The sequence below is a fragment of the Antedon bifida genome, chromosome 1 (assembly GCF_963402885.1).
Source record: "Antedon bifida chromosome 1, ecAntBifi1.1, whole genome shotgun sequence".
Lineage (NCBI taxonomy): Eukaryota > Metazoa > Echinodermata > Crinoidea > Comatulida > Antedonidae > Antedon > Antedon bifida.
This window is the reverse complement of record NC_136226.1, coordinates 24097932-24111467: the sequence shown is the minus strand read 5'-3', so window position 1 is coordinate 24111467 and position 13536 is coordinate 24097932. Positions and strand designations below refer to the sequence as shown.

The following is a 13536-nucleotide window of genomic DNA, read 5'->3' as shown; positions in this document are numbered from 1 at the left end:
TATCATAATAGTTGATTTTCATGGGATTGCGTATACGTAGGCCTACCTACGTGCACGCGGGTAATAATAACCAGAAACTGTGAGAGGGAGTGGATAAAGAATATATTTAAAAATTGTTCCTCTTTGTACCCATCCTTCAACCCTAATGTTACATAACACACAAATTGGGTTTGTTATGAGCCGAAATCAAAAATTTGGATTCATTTTGTGACAAGTTTCTCTTTCGGAAGTAATTCCCAAGGTGGTAATTTAAGTAGACTATATCATCGTGTTTAATTATTCGTTTCTGTAAACGACAATGTATTAATAGTCCTGCGGTACGTACATTTGAAATCGCCAGTTTTTACGCTGAAATTACTGTGTATTCGAGAACCATCTATTATAAGAAATTAAGGGAAAAAAGCAGGTTATTATGGAATATAATTTACCAAGCTCTTATAGGCCTACCACTGATGAAGTTGATGAAATTGTAATAATAAAAAACATTAGAAAATAAAAAAAATGTGATAATAATGAAAATAATTATGAAGATGTTATGGTGATGAAATGACTATGATGATATTATTATTATTAATAATTGTTATCAACAAAGTGTGATTAGTAGTCTCTGTTTATTTTTCATTTTATATTAGTCACCTTATACAGAATTCAGTAGCTTCATAACTTGTTAGGTCATTTTCTCTGCCAGGACAACGATATCGGTGAATTTATGAACTGGCCCAAGTAAACTCAAACGAGTGATTCATCATCATCTATTTGCTTGACGAGATAATTATCAATTATTAAAACAATAATATTGTATATACTATTATCAAACATGTTAAAACTATAATAATTGATGACATATACTTTGGTGGAATATGACGACGCCTATGATATCTTTTTCTGTAGAGGTTGATGAAAGTACATAGTACTGTACCACGAAACCTCCACTTCGTCTGTAGGGAACAAGCTTACAACAAACCCACATAAACATAAACATGTTTTTCCGAGAAGTAAAGTGCATAATAAAAAACGGATCAACGTACCTGGAAGGCCGGGTTGTAATGATCTTGAATTATGAATGAATGAATGAATAAAAAGAACAGAAACTAGAGAGAGCTGGAGAGGGAGTCGCCTGAATTGGTTAACGAAATTATATACCGCGCGGCGACAAGCGTGTGCAAATAACGACGAATTACGACAGATTGCCAGAAAACCCTTCATTTTGTCGTTATTTGCGAGACAAATATGAAACAGTAGCGTATATATATATATATATAGTTACAAAAGAAAATCTACTTTTCGCGAAATGTTAACAGTCATATTCTTATAACACGTTTGCATTTCTGGTCGCCTATCTCAGAATTAAGCAAGGCTGATTTGATATTTAGGCCTACCAATACCATTTATAATCATTCGATTCTCGTACTGGGTCTCCAGTGGTTTCATGAAAGGTTAGATTAAGGGTCCATGATGGCATCATAAACACATGAAATACTGTATCACGCATGCCATGGTACTACAGTGACGATTCTCAAAACCAATTTCGCTAATTCATACTTCACGACTTTTACCATTATTCTAAATTTGTCTAGCTCAACATACTTCTGTTTGTGAAATATTTCTTTAGTTATAGCACTTGAATCAAAATAGAATAATTTGGTAAATTTATTCTATAGGGTCTCGTTTCTTATCAGATACATTATCACTCTAAGCTTCATCTATAATTATTTCCATGGCACTCAACAGTATGGCGCCAATCATGGTACCTTAAAGGTGGTACATAAAATCGATAGCAGAAATACGTCATCGTGGAATTAGTTTGAAGATGTACTGTGTGTCCTGCCTGAATTCCAAATAAAATCTGCTGCAGAAGAGCTTAGGGCCTAAATCATCAACTTCTTAAAAACTCAATGTAAAAAATCAGTTCGCATAATTTTAATATCAAACTTCTCGATTCTAATCATTACAAGGCCTAATACAGTACTATTAGTTTTTGATTTTTTTAAAAAAGCAGAAAAATAAGATTTGTTGAAATTATAGCTTCTGTACCATGATTCAGCTAGTGACAGTGCATTTTGTCTTATATTCCTGTTATGTTGAACAGGTAGGCATTGTGAAATATACACATAAAACGATAATAACGTTTTCAATTGTTATTGGTTCGATATCAAATTTTGGCATAGATTAAATCTACACGGTTTCAGTTATTAACATAGCTTCCAGCCAATTCTTTTCTCAAAATATGTCACATAGACTCAGACGTTGATCAGGTAAACCTTTCCGAGACAGATTGTCCTGTACCCATGCTGAAGATGTGAAGGTGTAGTCGGCAGACAACTAGAAACACTACTAATGTTCTTTTATTGCCCCCACATCTTCACCAATTGTTATTGGGTGCCGCCGATAAAAAGGTGTAAGTTCAAATAAATAATTATTATTATGACAATTTAAGTACTAAGAAAACGGTATGTAAAACAAACCATCATTTTCAAATATTTAGTAACTAATAATACACCTTGTATTAACATGTATGATATCTCTTTCACTGACAGATTTTAAAACAAATATTTGGTATTAACAAACAATGTCAGTTTAAAACATGGCATTATGTCCATTTTCATATTCTTCATCCCAGCAATGAATGTAATTGTGTGATATTAATGATTCGCTTGAAAATGATTAATAAGAATAATGGATACACACAATGTAAACGAAGCACAATCTCTCTATAGATTCTTGGTTTGGTTGCTTCGAAACTTTGACGTCATATCGCGGTTCATCCATCACCATGGTAACTTTCACGAGATTTTCCTTCTCGTAAATTGATACATTCTAAGAACATATCACGGAGTCAAATTAAAGGTTTATGATTTGCAGTCATAGCCTAATTTATTTTAATGTTTTCACCGGATAAAAAATACTGTACTGTAAATAGCATTATTAATGAAACAGACCATGGCATATAAACCGTATAATAATATGGCTGTGGATCTTAGAATCTTCAATGAGCGGGCCTAATGTGGCAAGAAGCGCAGACCTCGCCAACACCAGAAAGGTCAAACTCACGAGTACTTTTTTTTGGGATAAACTTATCGGCTTATTCGGAAGAACGAAGCCTAGACTAGATTCTTTAGAAACACGATTTGAAACATTAGGCTATAATGTGTTTACTCCCAAACATTTGAAGATTGATCAACAGAAATTAACATAGAGTATAACAAGACTTTGAATATACAAAAAAATAACTAAATCGTAAAACAATAGACATAATATATTTAATCTAACATAATCCCAACCTCCATCATTGCTCCTCAACGTTGTCTTCATTATAACTTTCAATGTCAGTGACTCTTTGATAGCATATCATGCTTTGAACGGTAAGATAATGCGACATATTATATTGCAATGTTATAAGACCTGGAATTTATTATTCAGGGTGTTCTAATTACCACCTCCCTGATATATGTTAAGTGGAAAGAACATATAGTTTTTTATTTAAAAAATATTTTTAAAAAATGCCTCTCACCTCTCTCAAAACATAACACCGACTTCCAACTCTTCATCTGTTAGCATGTTGATGTCGCTTCTGTGCTGGTTAATAACAATGATTAGTGTTTCACGATAGGCCTACTTACAACCAGAAATTTTCCACCGTATTCTGATTTCTGTCTCTCAATTCAATTTCCCGAGTGCAGGACCTCCATGACGCATAGCTTCGAAACGTAATGGTGGTATTGGAAGTCTAACGATATATGAATGGCAAACCCGACCGTCATCCGCCGCTGAATGAGCTAAGACAGAGTGTATGCCAGTATCCAGACTATAATTGCAAATGTATTGTAATCAAGTTAGGTCATGAGTGGAATATGATTCTAACAATTTGTCATTTCTTTTTAACATTGTTACAAGACCCCATGACAACTCATCTATACCCTTTTGTCTGTAGGTTACTTACGTCATTCCTGACGTATGAACATGATATTTGCTTTTTCACAGCTCATTATGCTAATTAATTATCAAAAAGAATATATTTATATTGTTGAAGAATTCAAATTTTCATAAATACTGCTAATAATTAACAAACTTTCGTTATAAACTGTAACATTACGAATAACTGTCACTTTAACATGTTATAAAATGTAATTCACAGTGATATTATATTATTTTTTGAATTACTAATCAATATTAAGTGTATATATCCTGACTATACCGGTTTACGATCAATTATCAGAATTATGTAAATATGATTTGTAAACGTAAATTAAATTTAAGCTCTCGTCAATATTTTTGCTAAATTAATCTGCCAACGAGCTATAGCCTACCCAACAAAAAGACACATTTTAAGTTTTACCTCATTTAGGCCTATGTTATTTTTGGATAAAATTTAATAAGACAGTTTTACGAAAATGCACGATCATGATTATTACAATTTCGAAACCAGGATGTTGCATTAATCCGTTCCCCTTACTTTATATATGTTCATTGCCAATCTGTCGCATTTTATTTTGCAGAACAATTTTAACGTACCTGCGCATGACGTCATCATAATCATGACTACATGACTATTGGGCATATCACAGTTGTTATCAAATGAAATGTGATACTATCTGTACGCAGCATAATTAAGTGTACTAAATCCAACAATTATTGTTATTATTACCTGCGTCATTTATAATTAAACTTAAGATGGCCCCGTCCTAAACGTGGATGCGGCGCCTAATAAAAATAGGCCTATCTGTTTCTCGTTCTTTTTAGAGTCGCCCGCGCAATAAACTGGGCTTAATTACACTACGAACTAACATTCGTAATTGAATAAATTGTGCGTGCGTGTGTGTGTAAATATTGGTTTCTACTACTAGGCCTAGAAGGCAGTGGAAGGAAGCGAAGCGACTCCTTCAAATGAGTCACTGTAAAATTACTTGCGTTGCCGCTTAGGTCGTTCTTAGTGGGAAAAAGCTTACTATATTTCCTGAAAAAGTGGTGGCCAGTTCTAAAACTGTTACGTGTGTATGTGATTATGTGAGGATGCGCCCCCCTCTCGATCCACCACTGTTTTGCTGGGCCGCATGTTTGTTAAGTATCGCTCTTTAATATTTCCCTGCGGTCCGCCGCCGTTTTCTAAGTTTCACTCTTTAGTCAACATTTCATAACAGCATGAAATGTTTTGCCATGCCAAAAAAAATAAAAATAAAAATTGCGTAATTCTGCACTTATAAGTTGTAAGACTATAAATACACTGTGGTATGTACAATAATTTCGATTACCATCAACTGATAATCTATTTTATATGACTGGCTTTCTGAAACGAGCCGTATTATCTATTATTATTCCTAGGCCCGTCCGATTGAAGTTTCAGAGAAAAACATCGCCGACCGAGAGCAGCTGGCTGTCACCTGTCGCAAGTGTTCTTCTAAGGCCTAGGCCTAGGGCTATCCTAAACATGGAAAGAGTAAATGTTCGTTGTGTAGAAGAACAGGACGAAGCGATGAGTATAGCATTTGTTTATGAGGATATGAACTTGTGTTTACAACGTGATAAAAATGAACAATTAGAGAGATCTTTAAACAGAATTCGTTCATCAATTCTTAAAAAATCCAAAATTATCGGTAAACGATCAAACAAGAAGTTAAAACAAGATCAAACCCAGTCTGGAGAAAATCACAAAGATTTACTCCTAGTTTCACTGTGCAATTCTTTTGGTAAAGAAGTGGATTTATCATCAACAAATAGCGAAGCTTGGCAGTTTGGATCGGTTCTGAATGTAGGATCTTTTAAATATTCTGTTCATCGAAATTCACCAACAGTTACAAACTTGTCGTTACCACGTTGTGCAGTTATAAGCTGCCCCGTGTTTCCAAGGGTGTCGTTCGAGTTTGCAGAAGATGCAGAGTATGTATGGTACCGTGGTTGTCCTGCTGATCCCTCTACTATCGTAAAGTCGACTGAAGAAGTCGAAGATGATAGTAAAGTTTTAAAGAAAAAACGACGTGAAGATACATCTGAAAATAGTACTAATGCTAACGAACCTAGTGTAAGTCATTGGGAAAAAGTGAGCACTGAAAAAGTGTATGTACCTTCTAAAATGGATGATGGTTTTTTGCTAAAACTTGATTGTACCCCTAAATCTAGTTCCGATATTGGAGTAACTGCAAAATGTTTTCTTAAAAATCCTGTACGTTCAGCATCTACATTCCCATTTGAAAAGAGGCAGAGCTTTACTGCTAAGGTTACACCACCCAACAGGTAATGAAAAATAGAAATCAATATTAAATTATGTTTTATTTATTATCCTTCTGATGCTCTTTAATATTATAGGTCACACTATTCACTGAACATTGCTGCCAGTTCTTTGTGGTATTGTTAACAAAATGTTCCAGAGATCATCAGAAATATTCATTATGTATCCATACATAATGTATCATCAGAAATATTCATAAACTAATGTATAAATTTTAAAATTTATTTTTCTATTTGAAAACCATATCGCAACCTTTGGTCATAAATAAAATCTAGGTTACAATTTAAATGTAAATCATTAAATTTACCATAAATTTATCCATAAAAATAATATAACATACTATTTATATACACTTTATATTCACAGAGGTCCATATGCTTCTCTGCCTGGTCTGCCCTCAAAATACACCTCACAAGATCTCTACATTCTTTTCTGTTTTGTGCAATTATTTAATTTGTTCACAGTTTATACTGTATATTGAATATACAATATTTATAAATATTTGTTCTTTTTGCAGCTTAAGAGTTGTATCTTATAACATATTGGCGGACTTGTATGCTGATTCAGATTTTGCTAGAGATGTTCTCTTCTCATATTGCCCACCTGATATTCTCCACATAGATTATCGAGAACAGTTACTCTTAAAAGAAATCAGAGGTAAAGTAGTCAACACTTTGGTTGTTTTCGGACTGTAAAACGTGTAACCTAAAATTACTATAGGGACTAATAAGACAAACCGTTCGGATGACAAAAATTACAAATGAGTGTAAACTCGAGTAAAATTCATAAAAAATCATATTTCATACATCTTTTTAACAACATAAGGTCAACTTGCTCCTTATCTTAATCGTCTTATGGTGGTTTAAGCTGTGTTTGAAAAATCCACCAACTGAGGTACAGCAGGTTTTTAAAACAGCTGTTTTATCTCAAATTTTATACCCAAGGGAAGCCACATGCGACCATTACAGTAAATTCTAATTTGCAGACGGGCCCTTAGTTTTGTCATTGGCCAATCCTTGCAATGAATGTGTGAGACCAGAAATGGGAGATTATCCTAAAGAAAAATAAATAAAGTATATTATCTATTTGGATATTGATACAGAAGCAAAGAGTAAGGCCTGTAAAATGTGTTTGTTACTTGTTTGCATAGCTATCCCCATTATTGGGGACATTTCACCGTCATTGACATTATGTTGACATAGCACAACAATGAGAGACATTAATTTTGATGAGAAGGTCATGGAACACTAATTAATAAAAACCTGGGACCTGTAACCCTAGGTAGGGACCCTGACGTGGGTACTCTCCCTCCGGGTCAAAGGGATCCCGAAACTCATCGGTGGGCAGGGGCGCTCATCTCCCTGTTCAGGACTATTCCTGATGATTACCCAGCCTATTTACATTTAAAATTAAACATCAAGACATACAAATTAATCAACTTAATGACTACTGGACATGGTAGTTATTGTCTTCTATAAAAGATGCTGGAAGCACTTCCTTATATAGTCTTCTCGGTCTAGTTGACTAGCGTTTATAGTTCTCTGGAGTATATTTGGGCTCGGTCTTCCTATCAATTTACTTTTTTGGTTATAAAATGTAAGGACTTTGCTGTACTTGAAATGTCCGACAACATTGAAGAACAAAAAACTCTTCAATAATGCTGTTTTATTTATTGCTTTATTTCCAATAGTAGATTTCATGTCAACTGAACATAAGATAGTCACATACTCTAGCTATTATGGTTAATTCATTGTTTAAGGTGTAATACTACACTGCATGTTTGAATCTATTATAATTCTACATTTTTATTATTTATTTGTTACAGGCTACAATGGTGATTTAATCTGTCTGCAGGAGACAGGCAAGAGGTTGTTTGAGAATTCACTAGTTCCAACATTGAAATCGCAGGGTTTGGAAGGCTTAATATGCTATAAGCATTTACAACCAGAAGGAGAAGCTATTTTTTATAGAACATCAAAACTAAGGTAATAAATCAGAAACTGATTTTAATTTTAGGGGGACAATGTATCTTTTAATGTTTCAGCCCATATTGAAGATAGAGATAACTCAAGATTTGATATGCCTTTGTGATGTCATTAAATTACATCTAGGTAATGTCTGGTGTATGCTTCACCTACAGTACTGTATTTACAAAAAGAAATAAAACAAATAGTGGAAATTATGCAAATAAATTTTAGGGAGACGTTTATTCGAGGGAGGCGTTATATTTTTTGATAAAATAGAGTACAAATTGTATCAAAATCAAAGTAAATTGTAGATCATGGCAGTCAATGAATTCTACTACCAATAGAAGTGTGTTTTGATACATTGTGTGTATACTGTATGCATGTGACAAAAGGCGTATTCAAGAGGGCCATTTATCTGTACTATATTAACTGTACCCTTAGGCAAGATGCTTTACTCTCACATAGTACATAGTGCACGTTAAAGAACTTGGTACACTATTCGCAAAAAGTAGGGAATCGTCTCCTGGTGTGCTGATCTGGTAGGTAGGCACTGCTGGCTGCCGTGGGTCTGTGGAGGGCCTAATCCAAATTTAGGTTAAGACAAAATATAAATATCTTTATTCAATTAAATACGGTAATATACAGTACTGTACTAGGCATTTATTTTTAGAAACAAGTCTACTGTACCAACACCTGTTTCACTATGTTTTTTCTTTGTTATTGTTACAGGTTTATAGAAAGTCATGATATTGTTCTTTCTCAAGCATTTCAAGCAGATGGCCTGTATGATTATCTCCGGAAAGCTGTTTCAAATAATGAAGGAATGTTGAAACGAATCACTTCCAGGTCCTCTGTAGTTCAGGTACTGTAATAATATAATATTGGAAAAATGATTAATATTGTATAAGGTTATACAAAGAAATTAAGATTTTAAAAAGTTAACCAATTGGTAATCATGTGCAGGGCTAAAAACTGTGATATTTATAAAAAATCTAACAAGCAAAATAAGCCAACTAGCAAGCAAACAAATTAAAAGAAGTTGAATTTACAGAGATTGGCAGATCAAGCCTAAACAAATTACAAAGTAACTATTAATAAAAATTACAACCAGCAAACTTGAGCTTCGTATTAAACTGCATTCAAGGGCCAGGTGGATGTCTTTGTGAAGAGAGTATGCCATTTTACAAATCCAATATGCGTTTCTCATTGAAAGCAATATTAGCTCGGAGTTAATACGTCTTACTCGAATGAAACCATGTATAGTTAACTTCACTGATAAAGTATGTTCACAGCATGGGTCCATGTTCACAGTACTGTTATTTTGTTTTTTAAGTACACATTGTCCATGTCTCCTGCATGCTTGCTGGTGGCTGAAAAGTCTTATTCAGGAATAACTTTATAGAATAACTGCTTAACCATACTGTATCCTTACTATTAATGTGTCTATTTCTAGGTGGCAGTTTTTGAGGAGATAGCTAACCCCTCGCGTAAGATATGCGTCGCCAACACTCATTTGTACTTTCACCCACGTGCTGGCCATGTAAGACTCATTCAGACAGCTATCATAACACATCACTTGGAACATCTGAAGAAGATTTACAAAGAACAGGTAGGCTTACAGAGTGCAACCTTGTAACAAATGGTGTTGATTTACTGACAATGATAACTTCATTAATTATCTTTTTCACATCAAGAAACCATACGCATAGTGTGGGAAAATGAAGACATTTTTGCAAGCAGTTTCAGAGAAAGTACTTTCATCATTCAACTTACAGAAATAATTCATTGGTGAAATAGTTTTTAAAACACAGCCGTAATAAATTTAATGCATTTTCCACAAGTTTGTGTCCCCACCGTCATACAATAATGGTTGCATCTTGTACATCCAGTTGATTCCAATATCAGTTTTTGTTAAAAACAGTTTGTTGATTACTCAATTAAAACTAATGCTTGGTTCCCACGCAACACAACGACGTAATGCAATGTAAAGGATTTGACCAATCACAAATGATGGACTATTCAAACTGTCGCTTGTCATTGGTCAACTCGCTTGCATTGCGTCTTGCGTTGCATCATAGTGGGATTTTTAAGCTCTATATTTTTAAAGCAAGTCAGCTTTCCATTTATTTTTGCTTTATTGCATTGTCATCTATAATAGTACTACCCCAAAAGTCTTTCTGAAAATTAAATAAAAGCATTGCAATGTCAACAATATTAATTGGGCCGAATCGTCCCAGGCCGAATCATCCCTGGGCTGAATCTGCTATATTTTGTGAATTTTTCTATGTTTTTGTTATAAGGCCCCCATTGGAAATAAGCTTTTTTTAGCTTTTTGGGTAATCCTTGGTATGTTGATTGTACCAAATAAAACAAACAAAAAACAAATCGTCCCAGGCCGAATCATCCCTGGGCCGATCTTCCCAGGCCAAATCATCCCTAGGCTTAATCGTCCCTGCTACCTGTAAAACACAAATATATGTTCTTTAGTTCTATCAGTGTAACAACCTAACAGCAATATTAGTTTTTTTTTTATTGGTAAATTATCAGTCAAATAGATATTCTATCTTATTTCAGCATGGCTGTGATAACCTGGCAGTGATATTCTGTTGTGATCTTAACAGCACACCTGGTGCAGGTGCATTTGAGTTGGTCTCAACAGGTAGTGTGGCTAAGTATGCAGCTGATTGGTATTCAAGTAAGTATATTGAAGAAGCATGCATAGTATACTGTACATAGTCTAGCTATGTAAAGTTTTTGTCAATTAAAACTAAGGAATACCCTATGTTTTGATATTTTTTTGTTTTTAGCTTGTGATTGATTACATATTTATGATTAACCTAGTTTAACATAAGTGTACAGAATGGCGTCAAATCGTTTTTAGGATCATTTGAGGCCATTTCATGCATTTTGACAAATGTAAACTTTTTGAAACAAAAACATCAGAGTTCAATAGCCTTAAATCCCATTTGGATATGTTTTAGGCAATTTTGATCATTTCGGCAAATTATTGTACATATTTTTGACAGAAAAACATCAAAAGTGCACTTGAAAATAGCCTCAAATCACCATTTGATAACATTTTAGGCCATTTTGAGCATTTCGATCTATCTTTTTTTCAGTTTAGCAGGGAGAATCTTTTGAATCATAAAACAGAAGAAGTTTTTGGTTGATCCAATATTTATATATTGGATCAACAAAAAAGAAAAATTTATCTTCTATAATATTAGGATCCAAATAAAATTATTTCAACAGTTCAGTTTCTCTATATCATGTTACTTTGTAGATGATTAAAGACACAAAATTTGCATAATGATGTTATTTATTTTTAGGTGGAAAAGAAGAATTTTGTGGTGGTTTGGCCATAAGCCATAGCTTAAAGCTGAACAGGTGTTACTCGTCAGCAAAATACACAAACTATGTATCTGGATTCCAGGGTGTTCTTGACTACATCTTCTATGATCACCAGTATCTTGATGTTGAGCAAGAGGTGCCATTACCGGAACATTCTGATGTCGTCCAGCATACAGCTTTACCAAGTCAGGTCTTCCCATCTGACCACTTGGCATTAGTTAGTGACCTTAAGTGGAAAGATGCATAACAGTAAAACCAATGAAAGAAAAAAATTAAAAGAACTTTATATCAAAATATTATTCCTTTAATTTTTTGTTTAAAAAGTAAAATGAAATAGACATTGATGGAAATACTTTTTTTTGCTTTTAAGTAACAAAGACTCAAAACAGTAAATTGTTTTGAATATATTATAACATTGGTAAATAAAAAGTAATTTTAAAAGTATTTGTTTCTGCTTTATTGATACAATTTATATTATAAATAAAAAGACAAATAACTGAAACAATTTTGTTGGTATCCGTGGATGGGTCTCAGTGGAGATACTAATAAAATAAGTAAAAAGCTAAATCAAAACCAAGACAGTAAATTGTTTTGAATATATTATAACACTGGTAAATAAAAGTAATTTTAAAAGTATTTGTTTCTGCTTTATTGATACAATTTATATTATAAATAAACAAATAACTGAAACAATTTTGTTGGTATCCGTGGATGGGTCTCAATGGAGATACTAATAAAATAATTTTAAAAGTATTTGTTACTGATTTATATTATAAATAAGAAGAAAAATTAATGAAATAATTTTGTGGGTATCAGTGGATGGGTCTCAATGGAGATACAAATAAAATAAGTAAAAAGCTAAATCAAAACCATTTTAATTTTTTGATTTCAACCATCTTTAAAGAACGTAAATCTTCCTGTTTAGCCCAGTGGAATTCAGGGTTCCTCTTGAATTAAAATACATTGCAACAATTAACAATAAACAAGCAATCATTATTAAAATTAAAAATGTATTGTCCCCCTGAAAAAAATAATTCTTTAAAAATGTTTTGTTGAATATGCCATAGTAATGTCATATAATAGTTATCCATGTTGACCAAAAATTGGATAGAAAAAAAATATACAGTATTTACCTGAAAAAACTGTAATTTAAAAGCAAAACAAAAATAGTCAAATTGGCTTCCAGCCAATGGGTTTTTGATTGCATTTAACCATTTATTTTGTCAATTTTTTTGCCCCGGTTTTTCTACGAAAGTGATTAAATTTAATAAAACTACAATATAACCTATTCAAAACCTGATATAATTAATCTTAATTTTTCATGTTGGGGGACAATACATCTTACTTAATTTGGAAAATCAGAATCAATATAATATACTATAAAATCGAATAATGTCATAAAAAATACATCTTTTCAACTTAAGTTTAAATGTATTATTATGTTTGTGTTTCTTTCTGGAGTCTAGTTGGTAAATTATTATAAGATAAAGTAAAGAAAGCCAGAAATAAATTGCAGATGTATATACATGTTTTAATTGAAATGATGTAAAAGCAATTCTTTCTGAATGTTTGTTTATCTTTGTTTCTTTGGGATCTTGCATGAAACAAGAAACCTTGTTTTTCTAAGATACCTAATAATGGTTATGCCTATTTCTGCGCCTATTGTTATTATAATGGTTGCAACTATTTATATTTTACCTGTTTGTTAATAATATGAAAAATACAAAGCACTTAGTTTAGAACAAAGGAGGAACTGAATGTGATTTACGTATCGTTTTACAACTTTTTTTTCCTAATTTTTTTCTCTTCAAAGTTGTCTGTTAAATTGTTTGTTTTCCTGGGTTACTCTAGAGCGTTTCTAGAGGCGCGTTCATAAATTAATATACTGGCATCTGATTGGCTAAAAGTTATCCAGTGTCTACTGTAAGAGAACAACTAATTAAGCTGAAAATAATCGATCTGGTCAACTACAAAACCGGTATTGTATCATAGTAA

General features: G+C 33.0%; 2 protein-coding genes across 3 annotated transcripts in view; one reads left to right on the top strand and one right to left on the bottom strand.

The window, feature by feature from the left end:
- LOC144846199 (T-complex protein 11-like protein 1) overlaps nt 1-13536 on the bottom strand; it is a 207238-nt gene that overhangs the window by 121369 nt on the left and 72333 nt on the right. The window lies entirely within an intron of this gene.
- On the top strand, nt 5148-12284 carry LOC144850469 (2',5'-phosphodiesterase 12-like). 2 transcript variants are annotated; one of them, XM_078707851.1, is made up of 8 exons: nt 5212-5226; nt 5320-6228; nt 6741-6880; nt 8049-8208; nt 8920-9052; nt 9644-9799; nt 10765-10885; nt 11520-12284. In XM_078707851.1, the coding sequence occupies exons 2-8, from the start codon at nt 5426-5428 to the stop codon at nt 11786-11788; spliced, it is 1782 nt and encodes a 593-aa protein (XP_078563977.1). In that variant the 5' UTR covers nt 5212-5226; nt 5320-5425; the 3' UTR covers nt 11789-12284. The 2 variants fall into 2 exon arrangements, with proteins under 2 accessions (XP_078563910.1, XP_078563977.1); XM_078707784.1 differs by having other exon boundaries at nt 5148-6228.